We start from the raw sequence: 18757 nt of genomic DNA on the forward strand, positions 1-18757 counted from the left end.
TGCAATCTGGAGGATCCAACTGCAAATACACAGAGAGGTGAGGAAAGTGATACTGAAGACAGACCAGACTGAGCTGCATTCAGATGCTTTAAAGCCACAGAGGTTATTTCTATTCAAATAGTAATAATAAACTATGAAGTGATCAATTTATGATGCCGCTGTTGAGTCTGACCCCAGCTCACCTGCAGGTCTTGGTGGGATGTAACCCAGTGGCCGCCCACTCCCAGCACACTGATGATGTCATGTTTGTGTGGAAGTAATTTCTTATCTTTTGACTCCACTTCCTCCTCCTCTTCATGCAGACAAACTATACACACACGCAAACATACACAAAGGTCTTTTCTAATGTGTCTGATTTGTGCCTCTTCATCCTGCCTGTGACCAGACGTCTGACTGCAGCACCTTGAAGGATGCACCAATGAAGGATGGAGGAGAGTCATGAGAGGAGCACAGGTGTGTCCACGACGTATAAAACAGGTGCACGACACAGTCTCAATTAGAGCAGGGCGATATGACCAAAAATATTTATCACGATATACATTTGAAAATTTGCGATAACGATATAACTGACGATATAATTGACACTAGACAAAATACTCCACAACTTTATTAGTGCAAAAACCCCCATCAGTGTATTTTCACTTAAACAAGCAGCTGTTTTTTATGTGCATTAAAGTTATATAAAAATTTAACAGTGCAAATTTCTCGCTGACAGTTTAACCAAAAGGCATTTCCAGTGGAAACTGGCCGACATATCCTCAGCATAACCATGTATAATAGCCACAAAACTTAAAAAGAGGTTATACACACACAATACGGTAATATTATGTTGAAGCACAGTAAATATCACTCCGCGAGGCTCCGACAATCCATCAAGCGGTGCAGCTTCGTAGCTTAGCAAAGTCGTACTGAAACATTTGACAGATTTTCGAGCGCCGTGTACGACATAAAATTGTTTCGAGGTCAGTAAACACAACCAGAATTCATACATAAGGCACACGGGATTATAAGGGGCTCTGTCGATTTTCAGAAAAAATCAAAGGATTGATTTTAAGTGTGCCGTATTTTCCAAGCAACACGGTAATAACGACAGCCTGCTAGCATGCGCTACCAAAAATAGTGCTTTGTTGTGTATCTGACGGACGAAAGCTAAACCAGTTCCACACCGCTGAAGTTGCAGCATTTTTACAAACCAATTCTGGTTCATCCGTTTCATTCAACGATCTGCTTTCGCTCTTCTCATTCTGCGTCGCCGCCATGCGTATGTAAACATAGGCACTGCGCATGCGCGTTTTACCCATATTCTATCGCGATATTTCATTTTGCTATCATTGCCCAAAATTACACCGGTATTACCGTGAACGGTATGATATGGCCCAGCCCTAGTCTCAATATACGAGCTGTGGCAGGAAGTCTTTATATTACAGATATTTTAGTCATTCCATCACAACTCATCAAAGGTGCCTTGTTGAGTGGCTGCAAACATCTGCAAAACTGAAGTTTTGCGTGATTGGACATCTAAATAGTGTAGAAACTTCAAGTATGTGAGAGGATGTGAGGAAAAGCAATTTTAATTTTTTACCTCCAGAGTCAACAACAACATCCACTCCCAGTCCTCCCGTCTCCTCCATAACCGCCGACAGCAGTTCTGATGAGCTGTTATACACTGGAATAACTCTGGCTTCACACATAAACACACATATATGAGAGAATGAGTCACTGCAGCTCAGAAAACATGACAGGGAATGACAAGAAAAGGCCAGTTTCGGTATCTCAAAATGTGATTTTGGAGAACATTTCAAAGATGATCATCAAGTTTTTCAATGCGAGCTACAGAAATGTCAGCGTGGGTCGGTACGCACCTACGCTGGGCCGAAGCTCCTCCAGGAAAGTGTGATTCTGTGGCGAGTGTGACGTCGTCAGCACCTTCGCCACTCTGTTCTTTTCCAAAGATTATAAATGTAGTCAGAGACTATGGGGGTGGATCAGGGCAGTGTGTGCACTTCAGGTGCTTTTACATTTCTTTCAATCTGAAAGTTCTGATTCAAAAAAGTTGAAAGTTCATGCGGTGCAGAGGTAAGGTGGACACACACAAAAACATTCTGCCCGTCGACTTTGAAGCAGAGCCAAGAACGGGTTCACCTTTTAGATCAGAGTGACCTTTTTTCTGAAATGATCGGTGAGTCAGTGCTGTGATATTTAGTATAGTCAAGAGTCAGAATAAAAAACATAACATAGACCTAAAAGAATTTAGAAGTAAGTTTACTGTCATAAAATCTGATAGATGAAAGTAGGAAAAATAAAATTCACATAATAAAGATGTGAGAGAGCGTGCATCTCACCTAAATAATATTCATCGGCGTCAATGACCTCACAGAGTCCTGAGAAGCTGGAGTCCAGGGGAAGGATACCTGAAGAGGGACAATGAAAATGGGAAATGTGGAGCCGCTTTCACAAAGATAAAGTTTAGAGAAATCAAACAGACTTCAGAGAGATCTCTAAGTTCTTTGTACTACAGTACAATGAATTATGGGTGAATTAAGACTTGCTTGTAAGAACCAAGTGACTCCATGTCTATTTACCAGCAGAGAAATATGTCTTTTCTAACAATTCAATAATTAAAAGGAAATTTTATTTTGAAAATTTAGTGGGGAAAAAAAGTGTTAATCCAACTGTGCATTAAGGAGACAAAAAAATCCTCATCCCTCATCACTGAGTTAGCTTGGGGTCATCAAGGTTATCAAATTCTTTTGGTTTTAAATGACTGTTAGTGTCTTTATTTTTGTGCAAGTTAGGACTTGTTTAACCCTAAAAACCAGTCCAAGTGTGTTAAAGTTATTTTGGTTATGACATCTTCTTGAATATGATCTAACAACATTCAAGGTTTCAGTCAGATCTAATATTAAAACATGTCCAACTTAGAAAACTGAGTCACAGTTCAGAAACAATGAACAATCAAAGACATCTGTAAACACAAATTGTACTCTCTTTTATATATGATTTGAACCAGTTTCTTTAATACCAGTGTTGTGTTTTAATCTCTGAAGTGCAATATGAAGGTCAAAAGTATCAAATGCTGTATTGAGTTCTAACATGACAAGTACCAAGTTCACTCAACCTTCACTAGTGCTGTTTCTGTGCTATGATGAAACTCTTCAAATAGACCATTCCTCTACAACTGATCAGCCAGGTGTTTGATAACTACTCTTTCAAGAATTTTACAAATAAGAGGAAGGTTGGACATTAGACAACTGTACGTTTTTAAGTAGCGGTTTAATTTAGAGACACCTTGAACCCTGTGGTACAAATGCAAGTGTGACTTGACAAGATGCTCTAAAAACTGTCTCAGGGTGCCAAATGTCATCAGCAGTATTACGTCTACAACCCTAGCTTCATAATTTTTTTAATGATGATCTATTACTCTGGTTTTATATTAGATAAATACATTTACAATGTAGATTTATTAAAATTATGTGCTTTTAAAAACCTTACTTTTAAGTTGATTAATTGTTTTGACATGAAACGAGTCTTAATTAAAAGCATTTTATTTTCTTTGATTTCAGTTAAAGAAGGTTTGCGTTGTACGTCAAAAAAGAAAGCATACAAGTTTAGAAACAGGCCACAAATTGAGTAGTCATCATGAACACTGTCACTTTAACACAGATTATTTTATCCCAAAATACACAAACAAGCATATACCACATCACCAGAACAAAATCAGTCTGTTTGATGCAGTTTTAAAATGCAAAGTTAGCATGATAACATCCATGGTTTGTGTATTTGATGCCTGGAACATCACTTTTCTTAAATAATTATCTTTGCAAATAATTCTTCATGTGGAATCACACACTAAACTCTCTTTCACCACGGCTGGACTTCCTTGTCGGAGAGATATTTTCCGTGAGGCTCTTTGGCTCCTGGAGGCAACAGGGCCAGGTAAACAGGAGTGATGGCGCCCTCGTCTGGGGACTTGGGAGCATCTGGTGCAGCGAGGTCAGTGCGCACCCATCCTGGACAGCAGGCATTCAACAGGATCTGGAAAAAGGAATAAACAAATCCGAGTCCATGAATAAGAAATGAGGTTTCAGTGGACTCCAAAAGGACTCCAAAAGGTTCGGAGATGGCTTTGTATGTAAGTTCATTAGAGCTTGTCTTATTTTAGTTACCCCATCATTTGGTCTCTCCTTAGACAGACAATGAGCGTGAATCATGGACAGCACCTTAAAACACAAACAAACACCCATATTGATAATCAGAGTCTCCGAGAAAAAAAAAGGCTTGAATTAATTCAGTTAATCAGTTCATTAGTTAACCTCCTAATCTAACATCCTGAAGAAAAACTGGGTAAATGTACCGTCACTCCAATCTTAGACACTGAATATGCCATATCAGGCCAACCATGTTGCTTGTGTTCGCCTTTCTTGGCATCACTGAGGAATTTTCTCATCAGTGCTACCAGCTCGTCCTCTGTGATGTCCTCGCTGCGGAAACGCTGCTGGAGTAGGTATGGAGGAGATCCAGGCTCCAGACATCCAGAGGCCCTCAGAGCACAAGAGACCAAAGAAGACCAATGGCGGGGCAGCCGCGCCACTATCCCAGAAAGAGCTGAGGAGAGTCCCAGATGAGGGGTCACTCAGCAGCCGAGGAGGAGAAGCCAGGAAGGGTTGCAGTGACGTGCCCATGAGCTCCGCCGGCAGCCAGCTGTGCCAGAGTGACCGAGAGGCCGAGGGCACTCCACCCCCCGAAGGGGCCCGAGTGAGCCCCGGGCTCCAGGCCCTGACAAGCAGCCACCAGGAGTGAGCCGGTGTGTACCTGAATGCCCATCCCCGGACACCAAGAACCACTAATGCACCGATGTCTGAGGGCGTCTGCCACTGGCAAGGGAAGTGGTGGGGGGAGATAGGCCTCCATACCTTGGAGGACCTAAGATGTCCATAAAAAGGTGGCGTCTGATACCCAACCTGACATATAGACACAAACAAACAGGCACACACAGATACAAACATCCATTCCCACCCTCATGCTCTCATATGCAATTACTCAGCACTCACCCAACGTGGAGACAAACATAAATAGACACTGTACACACAATCACACTCTCCAAGCTTACTCTATACCCCAGATCTAGGTACCCTTGCCCCTGGAGGGGGAAACTGCACCCAGATCCAGGTAGTGTTACCCTCTTCCCTGGGGTGGAGAGAAGCAGAGGTCCTATATGTATGTGTTATGAGAGTATGAGTAATGTGAATGTCTAAGTTGTGGGATAAAATTGAGGCACAGGCAGCCAGAAGGGGACAGAGGGGGGGATGCCTCCCCTGCACCCTGGTGACACACCTTTACCCCAAGGCCCTGCATGTGTGGGTGATTGTGGTGGAGCGGGAAGAGGGATATGAGGTGCCGTATGGGACATTATTATTGAAACGCTCTCACACACACTACTGAAATTTTACCTCTCACACACACTACTGAAACGCTCTCACACACACTACTGAAACGCTCTCACAAACACTACTGAAATTTTACCTCTCACACACACTACTGAAACGCTCTCACACACACTACTGAAACGCTCTCACACACACTACTGAAACGCTCTCACACACACTACTGAAATTTTACCTCTCACACACACTACTGAAACGCTCTCACACACACTACTGAAATTTTACCTCTCACACACACTACTGAAACGCTCTCACAAACACTACTGAAATTTTACCTCTCACACACACTACTGAAACGCTCTCACACACACTACTGAAACGCTCTCACAAACACTACTGAAATTTTACCTCTCACACACACTACTGAAACGCTCTCACACACACTACTGAAATTTTACCTCTCACACACACTACTGAAACGCTCTCACACACACTACTGAAACGCTCTCACAAACACTACTGAAATTTTACCTCTCACACACACTACTGAAACGCTCTCACACACACTACTGAAACGCTCTCACAAACACTACTGAAATTTTACCTCTCACACACACTACTGAAACGGTCTCACACACACTACTGAAACGCTCTCACAAACACTACTGAAATTTTACCTCTCACACACACTACTGAAACGCTCTCACACACACTACTGAAATTTTACCTCTCACACACACTACTGAAACGCTCTCACAAACACTACTGAAATTTTACCTCTCACACACACTACTGAAACGCTCTCACACACACTACTGAAACGCTCTCACAAACACTACTGAAATTTTACCTCTCACACACACTACTGAAACGCTCTCACACACACTACTGAAACGCTCTCACACACACTACTGAAATTTTACCTCTCACACACACTACTGAAAATCCAAGGCATTTCAGTTGAACAGGAAGGCGTTTCAGTTAAACAGGAAGGCGTTTCAGTTGAACAGGAAGGCATTTCAGTTAAACAGGAAGGCGTTTCAGTTAAACAGGAAGGCATTTCAGTTAAACAGGAAGGCGTTTCAGTTGAACAGGAAGGCGTTTCAGTTGAACAGGAAGGCATTTCAGTTGAACAGGAAGGTGAGGAAAAACAAATAACACATTAATGCACAGCTAACACCACGGTGACGTCTACAACAGTCTGTTAGAGGTATAATTGAAAAATCTTTTGCCTTCATCAGTGACTATCCAAACATTGTTGTAGGGTAGCAGCCTATTGCAACAAGTCGTGGCATCCTGGCTATGCTAGCTGCCCGTATAATCTGGAAAGACTGTGTCTGACAGTACCTCATCTACAATGAAATTACATCGGATCCTTGTCATTTTTTACATACATTCTTTGTTGTTTGAGGTGAGAACCAATGAAGAAGATGTTGAAAGATTTTTTACTTGTGCTCTGCAATGTATTGGGGCGCTCCAAAATGAAAATTCGGACAATATCAGACAAGAGCGGCTTTATAGAGAGCTAGATGATCATACACGAACTCTATCAGAATTTCTTGCTGCTGTATCTCGATATGATCCCAATAATAGGGTTGCCACCAACCTACTAGGATCCTTGTATAGATGCTTTTGCAGCTTGCTACATGAATATGATGCTAGACGGAGATCTGCTTATGTGACCCACAGATTGTTACCCCCAACCACCTTGAGTGGTCATCCAGGTCGGCCACGATACACTATATCCGCTGAACAGATTTCTCACTTTGTTTCCATTGGTATGACATGGCAGAGAATTGCATCATGCTTTGGAATAAGTCGAAGAACCCTGTACAGACACAGACAAACTTTGGGAGTTGAGCCATTAAGCTATGCGGATATTTCAAATCAAGAACTGAATGGCCTTGTGACGGATATCCTACAGAACACTCCAAATGCAGGGGAAGTATACATTCTTGGAAGTCTGAGATCTCGTGGCTTAAGAGTTCAACGTTGGAGGGTCAGACAAAGTCTACAGGAAGTGGATCCTATTGGACGTGCATTTAGACGTCGTCATGCGATAAGGCGAAGGATCTATAGTGTTCTGGCCCCCAACCACTTATGGTAAGTTCACTGGTTGAAACAAATGGTCAGGCCTTGTGTTTAAAAGTATTAACACAATACATCAAAATTAAAGGTCCTTCATTCAAAACATTACTGAAGTTAATCTATATGATCAGCATAAGATAATAATAATAATAAAAAAAAATAACAATAACCAAAAAAACTGAAATTGATATAAGTATGTTACAGTTTTTTTCAGTCGCTAACAAGCGTTTGTCCAAACAGTTGTCACATTTGCAAAACTCTAAACACAATTAGCACAGCATCGGTCTGTTGTGGCCATACCATTCACACATTTCATGTCGTGTTCACCCAATATGCAGTCAGTGAACACATTTCCACAATGCTTACATTTTCTTAACAGACAAGCTATACCTCCCAACAAAATTATGGACTGTTTTTGTAGTATCTACGAATGTTAACACACAACATCCCACAATAGCAAAAACAATATTCCAAACCTTAGATACAGTATAAAAACCTCTGCTTCTGCAATGATATCAGTACAAAAACAATATCAATATCAAAAATATATCTCAGCTGATAATAAACAAACAATTGAATAATTGACACACAGCCTTTTTTTAGCCCCCCTCCCCCCCTTTTTATCTTGGCTTTTTGCTGTTGTTTTTTTGTTCAGAATGCTCTTGTGTGTTTCATGGATATTTTGTTCACTGTAAGCAATACTGTAAAACTTTCTCTGTCCTATCATACCGTGTTTCTACTGTACCTCCTGTAGTAAACAGTAAAGAAACAAAAACTTGTTTGCTTTTTACTGGAATGCTTTTCAATGTGAACATTACTGTACATGTGGACATACAGTTACCAACCAAGACATTTCTGGTGTCAAAATGGTGGATTGCATGTTTCGCATGCAAATACCTGTAAAACTGAAACATAAAAGTCTATGCAGTTTTTGTAATGTCAATAATAGCCAGTATTTTGAAACCTGGTGTACTTTGATTGACTGCATGTACCTTGTGAAGTGAAAACAAGTGTTATTCTTTGACAGACTAATTTCATTTTGAGTCAGATTTATAGTGTTTTTGTACAGTTAGTGTGTGCAGAGAAAGATGTGTTCTATTTTGAAATGAAGGGTTAGTATATATTTACCAAAATGTATTTTTGAGAAGAAAATTATCCATTTGGCCAATTGTGTTTTGTAGGTGTGAGTCTGTGTTAAGAGTTTAGAAAAAGTATCTGAAGTATGGGTAGGCGCTTGTTAGCGATTGCAAAAAACTGTAAATATTTGGGGGATTCATAGTACATCAATTTAGATGTCGTCTAATGTATATACTGTTGAGTTGTTTAATCCTTTATTTCACATCACAATTTTAATCTCTAACATCGATTGTGCCAGGTAAATGTAGTGTGGAAAAAGACATTTTATGCCACTGTGTGTATGTGTGTGCACGTGTAAGCATGTGTGTGTGTGTGAGAGAGAGAGGTGTGGTGTTGTTGAAGTAAATGTACAAAATGAGACCTCTAGTTTTTGTTTAAGTACAGGGTCAGGAATTCACTACTAAATAATATGAACAAACATGTGGAACTGTAGTAATGCTTTCTGATCTCTCAACAGGCATTTTGACGGCAACCACAAGTTGATTAGATGGCGCTTGGTCCTGCATGGCTGTGTTGATGGCTTCAGCCGAACTATCATATACTTACGTTGCTTATCCAATAACAGAGCCTCAAGTGTCTTGTCATTATTTTTGGAAGGAATACAAAACTTTGGTTTGCCCTTAAGGGTCAGGTGTGATCATGGTATGGAAAATATACAGGTTGCTCGTTTTATGTTACAGAGAAGAGGAGTAGGCAGTGTTATTACAGGTGTTTCAGTACATAACCAAAGAATTGAAAGACTGTGGGCAGAACTCAACAGAGTTGTATCAAGACACTTTATAAATATCTTTAACTTTATGGAAGAACAGGGTATGTTGGATTCACTGAATGAGCTACATCTTTTTTGTCTGCATTATGTTTATTTGCCAAGGATTGAAAGAGCATTAACAGAATTTGTCAATCAGTGGAACAACCATGGTCTCTCTACACAAGGAGGACAGACCCCTCTTCAGCTGTGGCATACAGGTGTCACAAACAATGTGGGAATCCTGTCGTTTATAAATGACATTTTTCATGTTGATAACTATTATGGCGTTGATGAAGAAGGGCCATTACCAGAACTTCAAACAAACAATAATGTCAATATTCCAGATATTGACATCAACATAAATGAGACTGCAATGAACATAATTCAACAAGTGAATCCATTAGAAAATGATGGAAATCATGGAATAGATGTGTTTTCTTCACTTTTACACCTTCTACATTAAATAAAATATTTTGCAAAAATTAAAAAAAAATATATAAAACAAACATTTCAGAAAACATATCTGATCGAAACTAACATATTGAAACCATTTTTCTTTAAAATGATAAAATGACAGCTCTGTTGTCAAACAGAAACTGACACAGGCAGAAGAATAAACAGACACAAAGACAAGCAAATCAAAAACCGATGGACATACACATGAAATGAGTAAAGTGACACAAATTTTGTATATTCAAACTCAACAATCTAAATTAACTTCTGAAGTGCTGTTAAACAATTGGTATCTACCTGTATGAATCCTGAAGAACAATCACTTCTTGTCAAACTGATGTCTTAAAACATCAATTTGACTGAGGCAGGTAAATTTGGAAATATTAAAACCTTAACAAGTTAATACTCAATACTCACTTTGAATCAATAGAGAGACCAATACAAAAGAGAAACACGCAAACTCCTCCAGCATAATGTGTTCATACCCTGCCAAAGCCGTAAGTGTTACCTAATGCAAAATCAAACTTCTCCTTGAACAGCTGGTATGAAACATGCAGTGGCAGCCTAATGCAGTTAACACACGTGTTGGCAAGAGGGAAAATTGGTGTAGAAGAGAAGTCATCGTCTCCTCTATGAATGAACTCAATCGAGGGTGCTGGGGAAAAGCCAATAGGTGGCACCGCAGTTGCTCCAGTTGCAAAGGCCAATATCTTCTGTAATTTGGAAGGTCCTTCTTCTTCTGCATAAAACAGAGAAGGAAAAAAGTGTTAAAAGGTTATTTCATTTGGCCAACATAAATTGTCAGTGAGTATTAATCTAAAGCAAGAATCTTAATGACTGTTATTGCAATGACTATAGAGCATGCTTTTCATCTTTCAATAGTCTCAAAGAACTATGTAAAAATGTTACTACAACCAAGAGGGTAATGTGGTGTTATTGTTATATGAGTATGTTATTTAAAATAAAGATTTCAGAAATGCTAACCTATAAATCGTTACATCTATTTATTGTGCACTAAAGTGGTGACAATTACCTTCTGCATCTTGGAGATAGTCTCTCCAGAAGGTAACAACCATCTCCTCAGCAGCTCTTCTGTTGCTTCCTTCTGGAGATAGATTAATGTTGAAAAGATCATCCACCTGGTCAGCAGTCAGCATATGTGGCTCATAGCAGAACAGAGGGCGAAAACTGTCTGGATGCCTCCTCATTTTCTCGAGAACCCCAAGAGTTTTCAGACCTTCACAAAATCTGGATAAACAGCACAAAGAAATTTTATTCAATAATTCTGCAATTTCATGCTTCTAAGTTAATTGTATATTATCAATTTGGCACAATCAATTATACTAGGTTATTAACTGACCATTTTGATTAATAGGTAAGATTTTTATCACCATTTTAATTAATCTGAAAAACACAGAATACCCAAATACCTTTGAAATGGACCTTGAACCCTGTGGATGACCTGAAACATGACAATGTCATGTACCAGCAGATCCCTGTCTCTTAGTGAACGCATAGGCCTCAGGCATCCTGCATTGGCCAAGTAATCAAGCAGAGGTTCTTTTGACTTTTCAAGGTCCTCAAGGGTTGTACTTTGAGATATCTAGCATCACAAAGAGCAGAGGAAGGGCTTGTTATGGAAGTTACTTAGTAGTCTTATAACCTATTAGAAGGAACCCAGCCACCAGTGGTCTACACAATCACAATATGCCCAAGCGTACATTGGAAGTCAAATGACTACACAAATTTTTTTAATATGTTTACAATGTGCTTAAAAAAATGAGAAAATATACTCTTTCGTCTACCCTTATCTGCTGAGTCTTAGTTTAATACAGCAGCAACATATAAAAACTTGGCATTCAGCAATGGCCAAACTGATCCGGATAAACATTCCCTGCAAAAGAAAACTGGAACACAAACTATTTCCAATTCACTATAAGATTTATAAAATAAACATATAGAGACCTTTTTGACTTTTTCAAAGAGTTCCAGGTCAGCTATGTCTTCCAGGGCTGGATTTGCTGAATTTCCAACCAGAAGGGAAAATACTGTTGGTGACAGAAAGTTAGGTGGTGGACCACCATGTACCAAGCTCACTGCAATGGCTCTGCCAGAGATGTAGTACCAGTCCCCTCTGAGAGCTGCAAAGCAACAGAATAAAAGGAAAAGCAAAATTGTCAGTAATGTTGCCTGTAAAAATAAATATCAGTTAAACAGTTCCCACTATTAATCTTAGAAAAATAGGTAATTACCAGTACTGTCAAGTGCCAAGTTCTTGCAGTTTTCTTTCCCCTCAAACATGGCTGACCTGGCAATTGTGTCCATCAATAGTCTCAAGAATTCCCTCCTTGGCCCACCTAAATCAACCCCTTCCTCATTTTTCCCCATATCATCTGAGAATTTCACACAGATCATCAAGTTGGGATCATAAGATAGCCTTTGAAAACCACGCAAGGCTCCCTCCCACACAGCAGAGCGATTTATATTAAATTTGCACTGCTGTTTTGTGCTAATTTTGCTTGATAGTTCCAGCAGTATCTCTTGAACAGGGACTTTTTCTGCACTAAAAAAAGAAAATAAAACAGAAAATAAAATATGTCAGCCATGTAGTCATGTTACAGAATTTGAGAATATGTGTCACACTGATCATAGAGATTTAAAGCTTAAAAGTTTTATATTGATTTAACAATTCTGGAAAGCTATAATCATGTCTCAAACTCAAATTCTGTATGTTTGTTACTCACATCTGATTCTCCAAGCTCGCAATTATAGCTTGATTTAAATCCTCATCATCTGAAGAATCGCCAGAAAGCGATGCCACGAGAGTTAAATATGAAGAATAATCTTCATCATTAACGCTCATGGCAGGGATGTCTTCACTTCTTGCATTGAAATCTCTGCTGTGACTGCTTGTGCTAGGTTTGTCATCACTTCTTGCCATGTAGCCTTCATCACAAATGCTGTTCCCATCACTTCCTTGCTTTGCTCGTTGCCTTTTACCAACACTCCTTCCAATACAGTTGGTCCCAGTATCATCTTCTTCATCACTGCTAGTGCCAGGGTTATCACCTTTAACATGACTTCTTAACCTTGTAGTGACTTGGCTGCTCATGTCTTGTTGGATTTTTGAACTATCAACTTCAAAACAATCATTGTCACTGTCCTTATCAGTTGCACAACTGCTTAATGCTGATTTGGAGCTGATGTGGGAAGGATCTTTGTCTTCATCTGATTCACTCTTCAACAGAGAAAGACCAAAAACATATATCAAAAGCAAGTAATTATAGCTTATCTTAAAAAGATTAAAATAAGAAATATCCATATTGATTGCTCCCAAACACTTGTTTTAAATAAATATATTCTATTTTGCTAGAAGCCCAATTGTTGACATGTTTTTTCCCAAATCATGATTACTTTTCATTCTTTTAGGAACTTACTAAAAGTGTCTTTGATGGCCTTACATAGAGGGCTTTGGTTTTAAAAACCTTTAGGATCAGCATCCCATTCAGCGCTTGACCATCTTGGAGCTTTGGAGACACCAGCTTATTGCCACAAGCCATTAGAAACTCGAGGCTACAAAAAATAAATAGGGACAACAGCAATTGCTAATTAGTTAAATATTTTAAATATTAGTTAAATATTTTATTATATACTGTTCTGTTTGTGTGTATGCTTTTATGACTTTTAAATTCTACTGGTATAGTCCATATGTTTTTATAATGATGAATAATATTTTAAACTTCTTTACTTTGGTATATTATCTTTAAGTACAAGTCATTACATGAATACACACAGTAACAATAAACAATAGTGTTTTACCTGACATCGTCTGGAATGCGTTCACCAAAGCTTTCCTTGATGTGTTTCACGACAGTTTGGTTGTCCCAGGTCTTCTGGAATTCAAAAGCACTGAGGATGTGCCCATGTTTGTGTAACCATAATTTTGAACCTTGTTTGCACACTACTCCCCATGATGGAGTTGGAAGTAGTATAACATCTTTGTTGAAATGGTCATGCTGCTGGGCCATAGCTCTGAAATATAAATATAACTATTAGATACCATAAACAACAGCAAGTGGAGGAAAACCAAAGTAATTGCTTAAAGGAGCGTCTTCGACATCTTTAAGAGTTCTAAACAAATGTCTGTCCTCCTCCAGAAAATCCTATGTACACAAACACACGTTGCAACTTCTTATCTTGTGCGCGTCTTTTGTTTTTGACAGCGAATGCGCACCTGCAGACCACTTATGTGCACCCCTGGTTATTATTTAGCTTGTCATATTGCAGCCACAGAAATTCTTTTGTCCATGAAACCAAAGCTGCACTTTCTTTTTGCCTTATAGTCTGATTTGTCATAACTTTTCCGTTTTGTGGTAAGCTTTTCTTTGGCTGTCACTTCTTCACCCTGACCTGTCTTATTTGGCTCAGCAGAACTAAAATATATATCCTGCTGCTTTTACACACGCACTCACATAACGCTCAGCGATTCTCTGCGCGATCAACCTCTCACATGTTTAAGCTTGCTGCGGGAGAGTTCACTTGTCATGTTTGCATAGTAAGCTAACGATTGATAAGACGATGTCAGAGGAATTGGTGCGCAAATTATCGTCACTCACCAATCAGTGCTGTCGCTCTCTATACACAATTCGCGCGATTGCAAAGTGAAAGCAAAAAACAAGCGCAAATTCAAACGCGATTTCAATATGTCACATGTTGACAGTGGCTCACCGATGCCAATGACATAATTACCCAGCTACATTTCCGGAAGAATGCAAAAGCATTGACATATATTTTTCCTTCCTATGACAGCCCGACGGGCAGGGCAGAGATAGATTTTGGTAGCCCGACTGGAAAAATCGCTAGCCCCAGGACGTCGGGCTAGCGATTTTGCCAGCCCTGCAGTATATTCTTAAATATCAGACTATTACATATGGCCCCATTTCAGGCAAGTGAATACAAACTCATTAAACTTTGTAACTACCTTTTTCTTCTGGTGCCTGATGTCCAGCTGCCGAAGCATTGCCGAGTTTGATAACGTGGTGCAGGTGCACATTCTCTCCTGACTGTAGATGTCGCTGGCATGGGCAAGCTGCTACGTTGACGTGAGGGAAAGAGGGATGTTAAGTGACTATCCAGTCCGTCCACACTGGTACTTGCAACAGGTTGCTGCCCCACGACTGTCGCATTTGACAAAGTTCTGATGGTCTCTGCTGAGGCTAATATACTGTTGAGTAATGCGGCTGCTTCACTTAGGCTACTAGCAGGTTGCTGAGTAGACATCTGTGTAGTGGTTTGAAGTGTACCACTTTTTCCTTCACTTTCCTGGTCTGGACACAACTTCCTGTTCATCTGAAACTCCTTCCTGTTCAACTGAAATGCCTTCCTGTTTAACTGAAATGCCTTCCTGTTCAACTGAAACGCCTTCCTGTTTAACTGAAATGCCTTCCTGTTCAACTGAAACGCCTTCCTGTTTAACTGAAATGCCTTCCTGTTCAACTGAAACGCCTTCCTGTTTAACTGAAATGCCTTCCTGTTTAACTGAAACGCCTTCCTGTTTAACTGAAATGCCTTCCTGTTCAACTGAAACGCCTTCCTGTTTAACTGAAACGCCTTCCTGTTCAACTGAAATGCCTTGGATTTTCAGTAGTGTGTGTGAGAGGTAAAATTTCAGTAGTGTGTGTGAGAGCGTTTCAGTAGTGTGTGTGAGAGCGTTTCAGTAGTGTGTGTGAGAGGTAAAATTTCAGTAGTGTTTGTGAGAGCGTTTCAGTAGTGTGTGTGAGAGGTAAAATTTCAGTAGTGTTTGTGAGAGCGTTTCAGTAGTGTGTGTGAGAGCGTTTCAGTAGTGTGTGTGAGAGGTAAAATTTCAGTAGTGTGTGTGAGAGCGTTTCAGTAGTGTGTGTGAGAGCGTTTCAGTAGTGTGTGTGAGAGCGTTTCAGTAGTGTGTGTGAGAGGTAAAATTTCAGTAGTGTTTGTGAGAGCGTTTCAGTAGTGTGTGTGAGAGGTAAAATTTCAGTAGTGTGTGTGAGAGCGTTTCAGTAGTGTGTGTGAGAGCGTTTCAGTAGTGTGTGTGAGAGGTAAAATTTCAGTAGTGTGTGTGAGAGCGTTTCAGTAGTGTGTGTGAGAGCGTTTCAGTAGTGTGTGTGAGAGCGTTTCAGTAGTGTGTGTGAGAGGTAAAATTTCAGTAGTGTGTGTGAGAGCGTTTCAGTAGTGTGTGTGAGAGCGTTTCAGTAGTGTGTGTGAGAGGTAAAATTTCAGTAGTGTGTGTGAGAGCGTTTCAGTAGTGTGTGTGAGAGCGTTTCAGTAGTGTGTGTGAGAGCGTTTCAGTAATAATGTCCCTTACGGCACCTCATAGAGGGAGGCCCCTCCCTGCGGCCAGCTGAACCCAGTAGGCACCCCCATACTCTGCAACCCACCAGGGCAAGGGGGCCCAGGCCCATCCGGACCGGGGCCCAGTTCAGCAGCGCCGCCCGGCCCCACAGAGAAAATTGCACCCACCCCGTCATCCACTCATCTTCCAGACTACACAAGACAATAGACACCTAGGCTGAGTTCTTCCTCCACCTCTCCTATATCTCCCCCTCCTGCAGAGTGAGTTCCTGGAGAGAGGAGAGCTCCTGCAAGATGTAACAGCCTCCCCCACTAGTTGAAGAGCCCCCCAGGTGGCTCGATGCAGTGGCGGCACCGCACGCCAGGGCTGAGCCCCCATACACATACCCCGAGTTGAGCCCTCCAAGGAAGACGCTCCTGGGGAATCCCCCAACGCCCCAAGCCTGTCCCTACCCCCACACCAATCACAACAGCAGAGGACTTCTGTTAAAGTGGCTTCTCGGTTACTCAGCTTAGGCAGAACCATACATCTTCCATTTTACAGCTAGGTCAGTGAACTCTAGAAACACTCAAAGTTATAGAAATAATTATGTAGGTAGGTAGGTAGGTAGATAGAGATGTATGTATAATGTGATCTGTACCTCCAGCTCTGATCATTGGCAGGAAATGTGTCGACATGTCTCTAGTTCTGAAAAAGTTTGTCGTCAGAATCACCTCTGCCTGGACATCAAAGGGAGTTGGATCTGACACTGAAAGGAAAAAGTTAACATGCTGTGAACGCCATCCACTTCAATTCACAGCTGCAGTATTAAATTACCATATACATTGATCCAGTATGATATGTGTTATTATATAGTTCTAATTCTACCTTTGAATGCTGTTCCAGCATTATTGATGAGAATGTCCACTCCTCCATACTTCCCTTTAAAGTAGGCAGCAGCGTTTTTAATGCTGTTCAAGTCATTGATATCCAGCTGGTGGAACTTGTGTTTGAGTCCCTCTGAGTTCAGAGTCTTCACTGCTTCCTCACCCCGACCTCTGCAAAAGGAGCAAAAAAAGTTTCATGTACTTCTCAGTTAATTGAATATTTGTGGACCTCACCGTGAAACTTCAGAGTTAGGTGAATGTCTAGATATAAAAACCACAGTTACATATGAAGGCCTTCACATCAACCAGGTCCAGCTGTCACCAGGTGAGTCACTTACACATCTCTGGAGGTGATGTAAACGTCTCCATCGAACTGCTTGCAGAGCGCTTGGACGATGGCCAGACCGATGCCTTTGTTACTGCCAGTTACCACTGCAACCTTGGTCGACATGTCTGCACATGCAGAAAGAGATATGAGTGTATGAAGTTTCATGTTGAGCCACTGATTATCAGATTGGAGGACATAAAGCTGCAGGACAATATCAGGAGAATCAGGCCGAGGCATTCACATGTATTCCCACATCAGAAAAAACATGTATGAATATTTATGGAATAGCTCCTTAGTTGTAGGTCAGTTCTCTTATCAGCAGTGTAAGAGGGCTGATTGTAAGACTTGCAGAGTCATGACGACATGTTAAAACAGGCAAATCCAAATATATTTTCAATGAAAAACACAAGAAATTAAAGATGGATTAAATTAAAATTTGCAGAATTTATCATAAAACTCATTTTTAATGTAAACTCATACTTTGAAACCGTTTTAAATGTGGCTGTGGAATTATAGCATCGCATTAAATCAGTTTGATCATAAATTAGATTCGAAAAAGGAAAACATGTTATGAAATCCCCTGAATGTTAAGAACGACAGCCTTGATGAAACTTCAAGAATAAATAAACCGATTTGGGACATCTTTTTATAACATGTAAAAATATGATTAGACCTACTTTTAAGTTGAGATATGATTAAAATGTACTCTCTGTTTTCAGTCCATTTTTATTTTAAAAGAGGATATTTGGATATAACCATTTCCTCAGAATCACGAGAAGATTTTAAGAAACAGTCAGCTACCAAATGTGGAACAAAAGATAAAAAAGGTTTCTTACTTCCTTATGCTGCTGTTGTGATTCTGAAGGGAGCTGTAGCAGCACTGAGAGGGATGCAGAGGACAATGAATTATATACTGCAAATAGTGGGAGGGAAGCTGGGTGGAGTTTTGAACATTATCAGCGCGTAAAGCAATGATAAACTAACAGGTAGTTGAATATTAAAAGTACACATAAAACAATAACATTCAATACTGAACCAAAATGAAAAAAATTATTCTGTTAATACAGCTGAAAACTGCTGCTGTCCTGATTAAACAGACAATAGTTTATACGCTGGTTAAGTGCAGAGCATCAGCTTTTACAGGTTTGCTTATTCTCAAGATGGCCAAAAATGTTCTAAAGAATCTTATTATAGAGAAAATATCCCAGAAATTGTTGTTTTTTTTAAAACAAAAACAAAACAAAAAAAAACAGCTGGCTGCTCTCACAGGGACTTAACTGGTCCAGGGAAGAAGAGCTCCGAGATGCTGGAGACAGATTTCCTTACAGAAACGTGAAGAGGAAACTGGACAAACCAAAGAAAAGGTGAAGATGGCGGAGGAGTGGCTGATGCACTCTGGGTGTGTAATACAGGGACACTGTAACA

The 18757-nt window shown here is 40.2% G+C and overlaps 3 protein-coding genes across 3 annotated transcripts; 1 reads left to right on the forward strand and 2 right to left on the reverse strand.

Moving 5' to 3' along the window:
* Window positions 1–1865: 1865 nt before the first annotated feature.
* LOC146375298 (carbonyl reductase [NADPH] 1-like) lies at window positions 1866–18027 on the reverse strand. The gene is made up of 6 exons (XM_084949378.1): window positions 17343–18027; window positions 17006–17175; window positions 16705–16886; window positions 4355–4495; window positions 4167–4220; window positions 1866–4035 (listed from the first exon to the last, which is right to left on the reverse strand). The coding sequence occupies exons 1-6, from the start codon at window positions 17567–17569 to the stop codon at window positions 3862–3864; spliced, it is 948 nt and encodes a 315-aa protein (XP_084805504.1). The 5' UTR covers window positions 17570–18027; the 3' UTR covers window positions 1866–3861.
* Window positions 9059–9897, forward strand: LOC146375299 (uncharacterized; the record flags this gene model as incomplete). Its single annotated transcript, XM_084949184.1, has 1 exon — window positions 9059–9897. A coding segment is annotated over one exon (762 nt), but the record flags the coding sequence as incomplete, so codon positions are not given.
* LOC146375300 (uncharacterized) lies at window positions 10290–15174 on the reverse strand. The gene is made up of 9 exons (XM_084949383.1): window positions 14792–15174; window positions 13630–13842; window positions 13248–13383; window positions 12555–13048; window positions 12063–12373; window positions 11776–11951; window positions 11241–11413; window positions 10844–11058; window positions 10290–10549 (listed from the first exon to the last, which is right to left on the reverse strand). The coding sequence occupies exons 1-9, from the start codon at window positions 15157–15159 to the stop codon at window positions 10290–10292; spliced, it is 2346 nt and encodes a 781-aa protein (XP_084805509.1). The 5' UTR covers window positions 15160–15174.
* Window positions 18028–18757: the final 730 nt, after the last annotated feature.

The sequence above is a fragment of the Perissodus microlepis genome, chromosome 13 (genome assembly GCF_051167445.1).
Source record: "Perissodus microlepis isolate ML-2025 ecotype Zambia chromosome 13, ASM5116744v1, whole genome shotgun sequence".
Taxonomy (NCBI): domain Eukaryota; kingdom Metazoa; phylum Chordata; class Actinopteri; order Cichliformes; family Cichlidae; genus Perissodus; species Perissodus microlepis.